Source organism: Coturnix japonica, chromosome 15 (assembly GCF_001577835.2).
Source record: "Coturnix japonica isolate 7356 chromosome 15, Coturnix japonica 2.1, whole genome shotgun sequence".
Classification (NCBI taxonomy): domain Eukaryota; kingdom Metazoa; phylum Chordata; class Aves; order Galliformes; family Phasianidae; genus Coturnix; species Coturnix japonica.
This window is the reverse complement of record NC_029530.1, coordinates 934,990-950,077: the sequence shown is the minus strand read 5'-3', so window position 1 is coordinate 950,077 and position 15,088 is coordinate 934,990. Positions and strand designations below refer to the sequence as shown.

The 15,088-nt window shown below is 41.3% G+C and overlaps 1 protein-coding gene across 18 annotated transcripts in view; it reads left to right on the top strand.

Moving 5' to 3' along the window:
• ARVCF (ARVCF delta catenin family member) overlaps nucleotides 1-15,088 on the top strand; it is a 151,998-nt gene that overhangs the window by 41,630 nt on the left and 95,280 nt on the right. For 8 of the 18 annotated variants that reach the window (XM_015877593.2, XM_015877590.2, XM_015877594.2 and 5 more), the window contains 3 exons: nucleotides 2,985-3,050; nucleotides 10,765-10,866; nucleotides 14,098-14,341. The exons of 3 other annotated variants lie outside the window; for them this stretch is intronic. In XM_015877593.2, coding sequence (XP_015733079.1) covers nucleotides 14,126-14,341 — 216 coding nt within the window. In that variant the 5' untranslated portion in view covers nucleotides 2,985-3,050; nucleotides 10,765-10,866; nucleotides 14,098-14,125. The remainder of the gene's footprint in view (nucleotides 1-2,984; nucleotides 3,051-10,764; nucleotides 10,867-14,097; nucleotides 14,342-15,088) is intronic. 7 more of the 18 variants (XM_015877596.2, XM_015877595.2, XM_015877608.2 and 4 more) reach the window with 4 other exon arrangements.

The following is a 15,088-nucleotide window of genomic DNA, read 5'->3' as shown; positions in this document are numbered from 1 at the left end:
TTCCTCTCCTTCCTCTCCTTCCTCTCCTTCCTCTCCTTCCTCTCCTCCTTTCCCACTGCCTTATGCTTTCCCTGAACGTTTCTTGTTCAGGTTTTCTCTAACATTCCACACCACTGTATTTCTTAGAAAAAGCATCAGGAAAAACTGTTCTCAATTAGAAAGATGATTACTTGCCAGCGTTTTAGGAATATGATTTTGTTTAATCTCCTTTCATTGACCTTAATGATAAATATAAAACTGTGTGAGTATTAGGAAATTGCTTCAATTTCTTTACAGCAGGATCATAGTAAATTTTTGTATATTGGCAGAGAGAAAGCAGTGCATGAAAAAGAGATGAGAGCAGTCATAAAAATGGAAATAATACAGCAAAGCAAATAACTCCGCTCAAGCAGTGCCAGGACAACCAGATTCCTACTGCTGTTACCCCTTAGCCTTTCTAAAATAAGAGCCAGAACCCTTTTTTAGTGTTTGAAGCCAAGGTAACACCCAACAGGCTGTTACGACTTCACCATTCTTAAACCTATTGAATTGAAAGCACTGGGGAACAAGAGATGTTAATAAATGTGCTTAGCATGCAGCAGCTAACATGAAATTATAGGTAGTAGCGTAACCTTTTTGTGAATATGGACATGTGCATTTCTGGGAGTTAACGCCACCTTTTAGCTACTTTTTCTTGCCCTGGAAATTGGGGGAAAACCTGAATCTCTATCTGTTCCATCAAGTAGGGTACCATAGTAATTGTAAATTCCAGTTTGGTTTTTTGAATTAAAGTTCCCCACAAAGATTGACTTTTTAGGAAACTCAAGGCTTTTTTTTTTTAGCAAGTGTCTGCTGAAGGCAATATTAAAGATGCTCATAACTGTATAGTTGGACTGTGAAGTGAGTGAGTTTCAAACCCATTAGAGTAGCTGTGACACACATACATTAAACTTATCTTTTCCCTCAGGCGGCACCTTCCTTCCTTACATCAAAACATTTTCAAATAGGGGCCAGATGGGAGAGCTTAATTTCTCTCTTTGTTTTGGACTGCTATTTCAGTTAAACATAGCAGTGTATTCAATAGCTTGCCTGAAGAAATGTAAGTACAAACCTTTAGCTGGATTCACAGCTGGAATCTGCTGAATATTTTCTCTTGAAGGCTGTGTTGAACTTGTCTGCTTACAAATTAAACCGCTCTCTGCCTTCTTCTTGTCTCTTTTCTGAGATCCATCCATCCCTTCATCTCCTTTGGGATCTTATCGCTCCCCTCTGTCTAGCCTGCAGTTCTGCTGGTCCACTGTGCCTTGGTTATGCTATGACAACCTGCATTCAATGTGGTTATCCTTAGGATAGTGGAAAACAGAAATAGGTAAATTCGAACTGTGCATTAGCATATTGTGTAATCGTCCTTTTTCAGATTTGCATAAAAAGCGATCAAGTGTTGCATTTTAATTTAATTGGATGTGATGAATTCTTATGCATATTAAGCTGTAAAATTTTAAATTAATTTTTTAATAAAAGGCATTCAGCTATTTTTAGCGATGTTATTGCTAAATACTTGAGAGACCATGTTGGGGAGCTCTTGTTCATTCCATACACGTCATATATTGGATGTGCCTGTGAGCTCCTAGTTTCTGTGCACACCTACCTGTCCTTTAGTTCTTAGACACCTAATAGTGGTACGACCAGCTGTCAGCAGAGTCTCAGTAGGAAGATTATGAACTTCAAATCCTGTTAGCAGTGTGTAATTCATGGCTACCTGGTGGATTCTGCACATCTCACCCGTTGTGTATGTTTGCTAATCTATGTGATGTGATGGAAAGCAAACCGTGGAAATATTGCCCTTCGTAGAAGTGTGGCTATGAAGAACTGGCAGTTTTAATTAACTTTGATGTTGGGTAGAAAATCCTAGTCTTACATTCAGTGTTGTCTGGGCTTCTTATGAATAGTAATATACCAAATGCACAAGAGTTTGATGTTTCCTTCCGTAAAGGATTAGCTTAAGTATAACTTGCTTGTATAGTATGTGATATGTTGAAGTAATCACCTGTTGCCTTCAGTTGTTCTGTATTTGTTGAATGTTCTCTGTTGATAAAGACATGGCACATTCAAACTAATGTACTGCAGGAAATAGGTGCAGATGGGTTGCCAAAGTCAGCTCAGCCATCATTACCCTAACAAATAATTTACAGCACTGTTTTGCATGTAATGACTTGAGTGACATTTCCTACCCTGTGGCGTGTTTTTGGTTCTGACATTTTAAAAAGCCACAGATCAGACTGTGGCATGTCTGTGTAATGCGACATGGGCCTTCTACTCTTGTGCAGTGCTTATGAACCACATACTGGCAGTGACTGTTATTACCCAGAGCATCTATTCTGAAAGGTCCGTGTATCTGTCCATGTTGGCTGAGCTGCTATGGGGCTTTTTCTGATGCTCTGGGCGTTTTGCCGCTGCTTTTGTCCAAACTTTGTCTGCATTTTTATCAGCTGATTTAGTTCATGGTTGCTTGTTTGATGTTGATCCACTGATTTACATTATAATTAAGAATGAGTAGGAGTTTATAAAGTAACTCCGAGCTCATATGTGACACAGAAATAATGCTATTTTCAGTGAATTTCTAAAGATAATTGAATGCAAATACTGGAGTATCAAGAGCTGGTCTTTCATCTCTTGGTGGAATGTCAGAGGCATTGGTACTGGGACAGAAATCAAGAGGATGCGATGGGCTCCTTACCCAAAGAATGCTCCTGTGGGGCTTACTTTCTGTAATCCAGCTGTATGGGATCTCTGAGGGTCTCAGGTGATGGTGGGATCGATACCTGAAGTAACACAGGACTCCGGTACACCAGCATGACTCAGGGAATGGAAATTGAGTAAAGACAGAAGTAACGGATTTCCCCTGTACGATGTGAACAGTGCTGCTTATCTAAATATACTCCTGTCTTTCTACTCTCTCTGGATTTAATAAGTGTCTTTTTTTCCTTTCTTTGTTTCTCTGACAGAGTTATCATCAAATCAAGGGAGAATTTCTATTGTAAAGCTGCAGCAAGAAAAGAACACCATAAAAGGTATCGTGTTTCTTCAGTAATTTCTTGCTTTGCTTCTGTGTATGTTAAGACATTACGCTTTGGTTTTTGTTTTTTACATCTCTTGGAAGTACATCAGTTTGTGGGCTACTGAGGCCAGCTAAAATTGATTTTCAAATACTGGTGGGATGGCAAGTATTAAAAGTGTGGAACTTAAACTGGAACCTTTGTAGTTCTGCTTTGTGTTCAGAGCTCAGGCACTGATGAGAGTAAAATTCAAGTGCGAGGTGATTACTGACAAGATGGGTGGCAATTGTTTGGTTATCTGACTTCATACCATGTCTGATCCTTGTTTCTCCTACCATTGAAATTCTCATTTAGTTCCGTTCTAACCCTCACAGTGTAGGAGGTGTCTCCTACTATGGGACTTCTTCCTGAGGCTGCTTTTACAGCAGGAGGACTGACCTGCCTCTTGCAGGTGTTTCTGCATCTGAACAAACTTGGCTGGTGTCTATAACACATCATTTTGCACTCCTCTTTTTGCAGTAAGGGTCACACTTAGGAGATGTCTTCCTCTCTCTGTTCACACGCTGCCGACTATATCGAAGCCTTGCTTGAGATCAAAAGGCCCATCCTCTGGTTGCTTACAGGATGACCGCAAGCATTTTCAGCTGCTGAAAATTCACCTCTGTACTTTGATGTGTCTGTTTTAAACCTGGGGCTGCAGTGCTGAATAATGGGATTTAATAATGCAGTTCTTTTGTTTGCTTTCCTGAAATATCATTCCCTTCTGTGTAGCATTTGATTTTTCTCAATGTAGGTAGATAATGGTTTTAGCCAAGCATTCTTTTAAAATAATCCTTTGAACTAGAAGTATCTTGTTACTGTTCTTTAATAAAGTTCTTTTTCTTCTCTTTTAATTACTTTTACATTAAATGTTGTCATCTTTATAAATGTGAAAACTGAAGGTGTGTATATGGCCTGTTTCTAGCCTCTGTGGGAAGGTTTCCGAGCAGAGATTGCATTGCACTTGCTGTTTGAACTGTTTGCTACTTATCTCTTGCTTACAGAACCTTAATAAAGTAAGTTAGAAGGTTGTAGCTGGAAGGCATTCTTACTTACACAGTGCAGGATTTCGCTCTAATAGAAGGAACTTGTTTAAACTTTTGAAGTGGATAGATGGTTAAAGCAGAATTATTTTTCCCACTAAGCAGTCATCAGCAGAATGGTTATTAAAAAGGGATGTTTGAGTAGCAAGTTGTCTCTTGGAGCGGATACTTAACGATCTGGAAGAAGTATTTCTGCGTCCAAATAACTGTAATTAGGCAATTGTGATAAGTGCATTCCTGGAAAGAGGAAATATTACTGATTAGCAACATAAACTACAAAAAGCATTAAGATTTAGTCAAAGATACTGAAGTAGAATTGCCTTGACAGGAATGAAGTCAGAATCTAACTATAGCTATCTGGAAGAAAACAACCTTTCCAAATGACGATTGGTATTGATGTCCCTAAATACAGTACTTTTCCCAGTTCCTACTGGTTTTTGGATCAGTGTCAACCTTGTGCCATGGTTCAGTGGTGTGCTTGCTTGAGTCTATGTGCCCCCAGACCGCAAGCAGAAGGACCTTCAAGTGCAGCACTTGAATGCACTTGAAAGACTTTGAGGCCAAGGTGCACAACTGTTTCTGCTATTTTAGAAGATAATTGACTGCAGAGATTTCTACTGCCTCTGCTATCAATATTTTTCCATGGCTGGTACCAGAGCGTTTAGTTGTAACTGCTGAATTTCTTGTCTTGAATTAGGAGAACAGAAAGAAAATCTTTACTTACTCAGCATGCCATTGAGGAAGTTATCTGTGTCGCTTCTTCCTCTCACTGATTGCTTTTAAGGCTCTTGATGTTCAAATGTTGGTAGTTATAAACCAATGTGTTGTGTTTGGGTTTTCTTAAAGTAAAACCCACATAGTAAATAACCAAATCTTAGCTGTGAAAATTGTTACAGTGGTGCAGCAGATGAGTGCAGCAAACACTGAGCAGTCTAAGTACAGAACTGCATTTCGTTCCATGCAAGTGAAAGCACCAAATGACTACAGAACATAGAATGTGTACAAATATTGGGGTTCCTATGGCTTCTTGATTTACCCCGTGATACGAGTGAGTCGTGTCCTGAATATTATTCTCTGAAGGCTTTTTTGGCTGCTAGTATAGAAAGAAGACAACATGTTTGGCTGGTAGAACACAAAATGCTTCTGGGTGACACAGGATTCCTACTTCAAAGATGAAACAGTGCCTTGCATGTGAATACAAGGAAGTAAATCAACAGTTCTCATGGTGTTTCTGCCCCTTGGTCAGCGAGGCTCTGGAGGGGAAGTTTTGCAGTGTGTGACAAAGGCTGCTCTGTTGGCAGTGTTAGAGATGTTACTTGCCAAAATCCATCATATGGAATGATGAGAGTCTCTTTGAGACTGTCATTGAAATCTATCTGTTTTTCCTGCCCTTGTATGTTTATGCATTATCTGAACGACCATTCAAGACACAAGATGAATTCAATGCTTCTCTTTTGCTCAGATGTTATTTATCAGTTCTCAGATGCATGCTTGTCTTGTAGCTCTAAAACAGCTGTGGTGTTAACCATGACAAACTTGGATTTCATCCTAAACATATGAGGGTAGAACGAACTCAGATTGCGTTTTAAATTTACAGATGCTGAGGCAGCAGAGGGTCTGTCTGAGCCATCTTTATCTGCACATACAACTAAAGGAAGGAGCTCTATAGTTCTGCTCTGAGCAGGTTTACTTTGTGCCCCAGGCTTCCACATTTAGCATGGTAGGGAAAAAAAATAAACCCACTTGCTTTAGAATGAGACAGATGTTACTGGAGAGAATTAGAGCTAGTAGACCTCGTTCTGTTCTTTCCCTCTTTTCATATTGCTTTAATCTTCTTTTCATTGATACTGGTTCTGATTTAAAGCAACGTGGGGTCTAAATTTGGCTGGTTTTAATGAGAGGTTGAAACATGAGTGAGGATTGATTAGTAAGCAGCTAATAAAATTCATTTGATTTAGTGGCTTCAAGAATTAGACATGAATGTTGACACTTCATTCTTCCTGTCCGTACAAATATTTTCAGTTTCGTTCTGTGTGATGCAGAAGCCACAAAACCCACCAGCCACAACAGTGAGAGTTAAACAAGGTGCATGTCCAGAAGGAAGACAGGAGGGGTTTGCTCTTTGTTTTCCTCCTGAAAGCCATAGGAAAACCACAGGAAAGATGCTTCCTTTGAACACAAGAGTTGTGGTTATTTTTTGCTTGTTTGTTGGAGCAAAATACCAAGTGTTTGATTCAGGTGGGTTAAAAGATCTGTTTCTTTTTGATGCATTTATTTGCACTCAAAGCATTAATGGGAAATGCCTTCATAAACCTTGGGACTGGAGCCCTGGGTTACTGAATGTTGGTTATTACCCAGGAATGTAGCTGTGCAGTTCTATTAGCCCTTCTTGTACTGTAATCTACAGATCTCATTTAGCTGCTTGCAGTCCTGTTCTTCTGAAACATGAAAGGAAGGAAATCTCTCAGTAGCTGGAAATCAAATTATCTCTGTGTTAATCTACGTGTAAAATACCAAAACCCACTTTTTAAAGGAAAATAGCTCTTAAGTGAAGCTGCACAGTGTGCTTTGGCTGTAAGGGTTATCTGTTTGGGAGCGTTGCTGTGGCTTTGGCCTTTTTTTCTTTTTTTGTTTCAAAGCACTATTTATAACATCAATTAACTCCTCCTGGTTGGGGTAAGTCATTTGGCACATCTGTTGCTGAGCGTAAAGCACTCACTGCTCCGTGGGGTCATGTTTAATTTTTTCCTCTTAACCTGCAGTGAAAGGACCATTTCCCAGTGTCAGCTGGTTGCAGCACTGTCTGCTGCCACTGCTCCTGCAGCATGCGGATGAGGGAAAGCAGGCTGCTGTTCAGCTCAGCTGCAGAGCTGTCCCGATCTTTGTTGCTTGCCATTTTGCTATTTTGTCTTTGTTAGAAGATACCACAAGGATATCTTTAATGAAACAATGGTCAGAACCACCTGCAGCATTTTCCAGCCTTACTGTAATATTTCAGTTGTTCCATTTTATTAATGAGAAACTGGTCATCTACTGGAATTCTCTGCTTTCTGCTGGTGGGTTAAAGTTGCTGCAGACAGCTGCAGGGTGGTTCTGCTCACTGCAGAGGGACCAACACACCCCATGGCAGCAGGAGTCAGGCTGTGGGCAGGGCTGTGCTGCAGCTCATCCCTATAGCTACTGCTAACAGCCACTGTGAGAATGCTTTGAAACCTGAATGTACACAAATCAGAAAGGGGCCACAAAGTGCAATCCATATTTTAAGTAGAGCTGCTTATTGATTTCAGTGGGGGAGACCTTTGAAAAATCAATGACGTGCAGCAGTTTTAGGATGCATTGGCATGTGTTATGGGGTGTTAAAGTGATTGCCCTGTGAACTAATCAAGCCAGTAGCAATCATACTTGCAGAATTGCAAGCTGCAAAGAAAATGAGTCAGAGGTTTGAGAAGCAGCAGATGTGCTGTTTGTGTTACAGAGTTGGCTTCTTGACACGGGGGAAGTGCTGCCTTCCAAATGCTACACAAGTAAAGTAGATACATAGAAATAAAGTTCTGCAAACCAGTGATTCTTTCTCTGGTGGGAATGAAAAACTGAATGGTGCCTGTGCTTCCATGGTCCTGACTGAGTTTGCTGGAATTAGCACTCATTGAGGTGGAACAATAGCAGGGATTTGAGCTGTCACATTTGTGTTCTGCAGACTTGTAGCAGTCAGAATGCAGCCATCTCTGCATTGTGCCATCTTCTGGTATGTGTGTGATTTTAAAAACATGTTCCACCAAATACTTATGGGAAATGTGTTTGTGCAGAGAATTTACAGCGTGCAGTGTGAGCCTACAGTCCATCACATACCCCGTTAAGCCTTAGGGTGGACACTTAGTGTGAGCGAAACGACGCCACTTTGCTGTGCTATTTTATGCTTAATTAACACCAACGCTGATCTTCAAGGGAAGTATGGCATAACGAATGCTCTGTGATTGAAGACTTAAGCTTACCCCGTGCAGACAAGTTCTTAAGGCCCGAGGAGCAAGGGCTGTGCTTCAGAGAGGTGCTGTCACGCTCTTCTGGCCTATAAATGATACGTTTCGGAATGAAATGGAACTTTGGGCTAGAACTACTCAAAAACTAAAACTTTTCCCTCATATTTCAATATCTTTACAAGGGTGGCTTTTGTATAATGCTCTTCTGAATTATTAGTGCTATTATACGCATGTAGTTATAGAGGTGTTTTGTATTGCTCTAATTTATTTTCCTCTCCCTCGGGAGTAGCTGTAGCAATAGGGGTGTATCCTACTAGAGAGACGGAGTGACAGTACAATTAAAGCTGCGTGGGCCTGCTGTGCCACCAAGAGCTGAAAACACTGCATGGGAGTTTGGAAGAAAATCCAGGAGAATTTGAGGTAACGCTGCTATGAAGTGAAGAGTCACTTTCCAAGGGAGTCCATAGAAAAACAGTGCCTGGTGTCATTTAAATGTACACCGGTGAAACAGGAGAGATTAGCTGGAAGATCCGTATTGAAATGGCACATGAGGGTGGAAGTCTGACTGCAGATCTGTGCTGGCAGTGGGAGGCATTGGTACGATTGTAGAATTTGCTTTGTTCTTTCAAACCGCAGTTGGGACTCAGAATGCACCGTTGTCAGCAGGCTTGTATCCATGCTGGGAGGACTTTATTCAGTGCACTTCATTCTGCACGAGGTCATAAGTACGGCTCTGATGATGCAAGAAGTGCTTTGAATTAGTATGGCTTTTCTATAGGTATCCTACATTTCCATATATTTGAATATATTTATATATTATTATAATGTATATAATATACTAGCTATAACATAATACTAATATATCTTAGTGGCTGTAAGTATATATACATGTCCTTAAATATATATATGGAAGTACTACTTAGGACCTCTTTATAGGCTCTTAGACGAGCACGGTGCATGCAGTGATGTGTGTGTATGTAGTTTGGTGCGTGTTGCCAAGCCCGGAGTGTAGTTTGTTCTGTAACTGTGTTTGCAGTTTGTTCCTGTGAAGTGCATCCTGCTGGATGCCTGGCTGAAATCTCACTGATGTAATGCCCAAAGATTTTATGCAGACATTTTTCTGCAGTGATAGAGCTGGCAGCTGCAGTGCTCACTGCTCTGCTTTTAGGATCCAAAGTTCCTTCTTAAAGAGTTCCAGCATTTCCTGTCCTCCTGCCTTCTCCTTGTGGAGACCTTGTTCCACAGAATGCTTCTGTCCTAAGAATTTATTTTAAAAAAAGCTTTTTTGGTTCTTTTGATGCCGGCACACCATGTCTGTCCGTGCCTATGAGAGAACTATATTGCAGTAGCTTTCTTTGTGAGTTCCTCATTGCTATTCATTGGTGGGGATTGTCAGTTAGGGTCAAATTAGAACTCGCTCAACCAGAGCAGCAGCGGGAAGAGCCACACTCAGGAGAGATTTCACCGTAAGGTCTCAGAAACATTTTGTTTGGCGTTTGTTTCTGCAAAGTATTGCTCTTTTGTCTGTAGGAACTGAATTGTGCTTGATTTATTCCTGCTGGTCATTTACTTCAGCATTAGTGTTTCTCTCACTCTGCCTCCTCGCTTTCATGTTTGGCCATATCCTTGCCAGTTTTGTTCTACCTTGTAAGTTCTGAGCACAGCATTTACTTTAAGGAAAGTCAGTTGTTTCTCTTTCATATGGCAGTGCCCTTTGAGACTGAATCAGTGCTAAGAAAGGACCCTCTTTCTGGTAATTTGGCAGAAAGATGTGAAATAGTGTTTATGCTGGCTTCAAGGAGGCAGACGGTACCTGGTCAAGCGTGAAATCTGCTGGAGCAAAATTACTCATTGAACGTGTTCTGAAGTATTTGAACCAGTAAAGTAAGTTTGTGTTGGCTCTGCACTTTGTGCCGTGTGGTTGCTGCATTTCTGCATGGCGGTAGCTTAAAACTGGATGTGCTCCTTCATGGAACCATGGCTTTGTGAAACAGATTCTGTTCTCTACATTGTCCAGCAAAAACAGGTACTGTATTTGTGATCAATGACCCAGAGAAGTGTGGTGTTAAATGTGTTATGACTGAACAGCTCAGAGATTTACCAAGTTAAATAAAAGACCTAACATCCAAGAGCCTGCGCTCACTTGGGTTTCGCATTGGATTGGGTTACAAACACTGTAAAGAAAGTGACTTGAAACTATTGTGCTGTGTGCGTTTTATGGAAAGGAATCTACCCTCTCTGATAGGTATCCGTGAAACAATCCTGCACTATCTGGGGGCTCAGACATCAAAAACAAGGCCCAGAGTTGTGTGCCTAAATAAGTGATGTTGATTAAAGGGTGTCACATTAGATTCCTGTGTTGTAAAATGTTTGGCTGCAACATCCAGTTCTGTAATGCTCAAACTCAGTGCTCCAGCTCAGTCTGCCCCAGTTTAGCAGACTCCCCATAACTGCAAGTACTGACTGCTGGTAACAGATCACAAACCTATTTTTGATATTGTTTTGTAGTCTTCAGCAGTCTCAAGGTTGCCTCCTTTGAATGTTGTTTGTTTCCTTTCCTTCCAAGTTAGGAGCAAAACAGTATTATAAATAATTTATACAACGTGCTAAGGAGCAGCTAGGCTGTAATACCTTATTAACTAACTCTTTCTTCTCTTTCCTCTCTTATAGCTGGTTCTGCTTGAGGCTGCTGTCCTACTTTGTCAATACTTTCCTAGTCTTAGAGAGTGATGTCACAGCATCTTTGACATTCAGACCCCAGTAATCCACTAGGTGTGTATCTTGCTTGTTTTTTTCTGCATGCTTGGTGATATGGTGTGGGGGATAACAGTCATTTTGTGCTGCTCGTCCCTTGTAGCACTTCAGGGTGAAAACATAATTACCATGTGCTGTGCTTCAGCTTCGCAAATTATTTTAGCCCCGCTTTTGCTTTTAAGCTGATGGTTGGTTTCTTCCCTGCAGAAGCACATAGCAACTGTTTCCATGCATGCTCACTGGCTTTCGTGTTTGCTACTACAGCTGTCTGTTTGCTGTACATACAAGCTTCCTGTTGCTCATCATAGTACCATTTCTTGCTAGCAGGACCTAGAGGACTTAAACTGTGCTGGGAAAGAGCAATAGCTGTGCTCAGTACTGGGACTATTGGAGCTGAGACATTTCCTGTGTGCTTTGAGGAGAACCTCCCTTTCCCCCAGGAGAAGGTTCTGTGATGCTCTGGTGGGCCGCTCTCTTCAAGCACAGCTTGCTCTAATATGCATTTGCTTTAGTAAGGCAGAACATTCTGAGAAGTGCTGGGATGGGAGGTTCTGCAGGACTGCTCAATTTAGATGCACAAATCTCAGAGAAACTGATAGCTTCTATCTCAAGGGTTCTTTGACAATTACTGACCATCAGCTACATTCTGTGTTAATTAATGTGCAGAGGACCAAGTGGCCCTGGGCATGCCAGGATCTCCAACACCCTTCAAACCTGAGCATGAGCTGGGCCTGAGCAGTGTATGGGCCCCACATTTTTTGCTGCTTCACACAGCGGTGATTTTCATCCCTATTGAATGCTTAAGCTGTATTGACCCATAGGTGCCCATTTGATGCGTTAGTTCTTCACATGAACAGTCAGAAAAAATAGATCTTCTTACTTGGCTTTAACTCTAACACAGCACAATAACGTATTTAGAGTCACATAGGCAGGTGGGAGAAGATTTGCTGCTGTCAGCGCAGCCTTTGACACCTTGTAGGGAAGCGTTTGCTGTTTTTAGAAGTGCAACCTAAGGAATATACTTGACGGGGCTGCTATAGGTCTAATGTTTTCATTTAGTCATAGGCTTTCAGTGCACTTTAATTTAGTCACAAATTGCAGCAAATTGCAAGTGGCGGCCTGAGTAACTCATGAGTCAGTACTTCTATTTTCCTCCTCTAGTCTATAGTCTAGACTGCTGATAATGTAAATTGTTGAAACCCAGAGTAAATAATTGGGAGTGCAATCAACAGCAAACAAGTATTTATCTGCTAATAAATCATTTGAAATGCAGAAGCCAGTCTTTGTCCAACTGTTCTTAAAAGGCAGTTACGGGTCCTGCTGCAGTTTCTGCATAGCAATTAGGAATTTTACGGTCACTAATTGTACATCTGAAAATATATTGTTTATTTTCAGCCTTCAGTCTTTCTTTGTGCAGAGAAAAGAAGTGCCGTATTTATTGTTGGAAGGAGGTTAATGTTTCATTTTCTGCAGGGAGATCTCTGTAGCTCTCTGGAGACTTGTACTATTTAGAGACCCCAATGTTTGTAGGATCTCTCGTGTGTAGCATCAAGTTCTTACAGCTTTTGAACTTAGGACAGAAAAGTTTCATCCTGCATTGGATTTTTGAGTTTCATCTGGTCTGAATACATCCAGGATAAAACTCTGAGGAATCTGTGAGCGTGTCGGTACTGCTGGGAGGCAGAGCTGTCTCCATCTGTGCGAAGTAGGGAAGCACAGAAGTAGATATACACAAGTTGGCTGCATGTCAGACAGCTTAGGTCCAGGAAGCACAGCTGTATTTATGTGTGGGCTGTGCTGGGCTAAATCTTGCTGAGGTGTAGCAGGTGAGTCCTGCAGTACTGTCCTGCCTTGCACGGACTTCCTGAGAGTTCACTGTCCTGTTGGATGGTGATTCTTCTTTGCAGAAACCTTAATGCCCTTTAATGGGTTTGTGGGCTTTCAATAGACTAGCATTGCAAAATAAGATCCTCAGTGGCAGATCTCTGAAGCTGACAGCGTGGTCTGTGTTTGACCTGCACGTGGCATCTGGAAACCCTTTGGTGGTTTTTGGTTTTCCTTCAGAATATCAACGGAAGTTAAATTGATGCATAAGTAAGAACTGTCTTTCTGTTATTTTACACTTTCACTTACTGAACTGAAAGCATGAAAAACTGAAATCACGATGGTAAACCTTGTGAGCTTTAGACATGGTAGTCCTTACATTCTCCAGCATGATTTCATAAAGCTCGGATTCCTTTCAAAAGCAACTTTTTAGGAGCTAACATTGAACCACAGAGTTATTGACAGGTGTTTCCTATGAAATCAAGGTATCTGCTGTGGATTTTTAGTCCATTACTTCTGCTCCAGTGTGGAATGTGTGGAATCGATGGGGAGTTTTGCTCTGTGCACCATACAGGTGGAAATAGAGCTTTAAATGAAATTCTTCATAACTCTGGTGGTGAAGACAGGAGGCAGGACGTAGATCACACGCATCTGCTGCTCTGAATTCTTTTTCCTGCACTGAGAGAAAAGCAGTCCTGCATTTTCCATTGAACATGTTTGATTTGGGCTTTTTCATTTACATTATTAGCGAACAGCTGCATGAAGGGCTGCTTCATTGGCTCCAATGCTGAAATCATCAAGCACATTTCAACTGCAATTGTGCTGTCTGTATTTAAAAATATCTTTCATGTTACAGCGTCCTCCTGTAATTTAAAATGGAAAACTATTTTCAGCTGCTGTCTGCTAAATGTGAGGGGATTCCATTCACTTGGAAAAATGAATGCAATTGTTTTGTGCTACATAGCCTGGCTTTAAAAACATTAAACTTCTCGTTTGCTGTTCACGTCGAACATGCCTGGTGTCTGTCGTGAGAAAGGTGGTGTTGCTCACCCCTCCCAATTGCCTTTTTTGTGTAATGCTTTTTGTCTGCTACTATTTGCATAGTGAAATTAGATCTGCAAGAGGGATGAATATCCCTGACGAGCAATTTTAGCAAAAAGACTGAAGGAATTAAATATCAACTCTGTCCAAGGTGAGCGTGTATTTTTTTTTCTTCACAGAGAAGCACTGGATTAATTACTTTAGAATGAAAATCAGATCAGTAAAAGGAGGGAACTCTTTTTGAAGAGTAGTAGAATTCACTTCTTAGGATGAACGCTATTTTGGTTCAGTGACTAACAATGTGCATTTTTATTCTTAACCTCTGACCTGTGTCCTCCCCACCCTCTTACCTAACCCTAACCCCTCTCCGTTTGCCCATGTCAGTTAACAGGCAGGAGCATTGAAAACAATCATGGATGACTATGATATCAGGTCTGCTGCCAGCATTTTAGCATCTGTTAAGGAGCAAGAAGCTCGTTTTGAGCGGCTTACCCGTGCACTCGAGGAAGAGCGGCGCAATGTCTCCTTGCAACTTGAGCGTGCCAATCAGCCCGCAGACCGAATGAGCATTTGCAACATTGGCAATGGTCAGCCACTGGCAACCGCCTGGCAGCAGCTTGTACTGCAGGTAACAGCCTGCTCATTTTACCTGTTGCTACAGTTCACCTATTGCAGAATTCTCCATTCCTGAAAGTCGGGTGCACCTTGTTTATCATCAGCATTTCATCCCATAAGTTGTCTTCTGGTTTCCCAGAGCTGATACGTTCCATTGCTTAGTTGCGTAGCTCAGATTTCAAAACCTCGGCTTTAGGTGGTGCTCCTGCTTCCTCTTAGCTTGTGGGACATTGGTAAAATGCGTGCATCCTAAAGAGAGATCCTCACAGCTTCCTTTACATCTGTGCCCTTGCTGTAAGTATGGTGATGGTCTGGTGATTGGAAATCAGGGCTGAATCATAATCTCAATAGCAAACACAATTTCCATTAGAAATGGTTGGGCTCTGAATAGGGAGAACAGCATGAAAAGCAGGAATTTCCCTCCTGTGAAGTCTTATTGTTTGTATAAGGGGCACTTCATAATTTGTTTTCTGTGTTTATTGGAATGATGGACATTTTTTAAATGATGCAAGCTTAAGCTCTGTGATAGCTTTAGATTTCCAGCTACTGTTGTGTCTGATTTGTGTTCTCGAACTGCAGCGATAACTACTTGCATTTTTAAATAACTTAAACTAGCGGATGACTCTGACGTGCAAGGTAAGTCATGCAGAAGCAGCAGTACCATTTGTGAAGGTCTCTTTCCTGAGGAAACACTGCTCAGTTCAGAGAGACTCCAGGCTATATGGATTCTAAAGGTTGTTTCTCAATAGTGCCAGGCTGC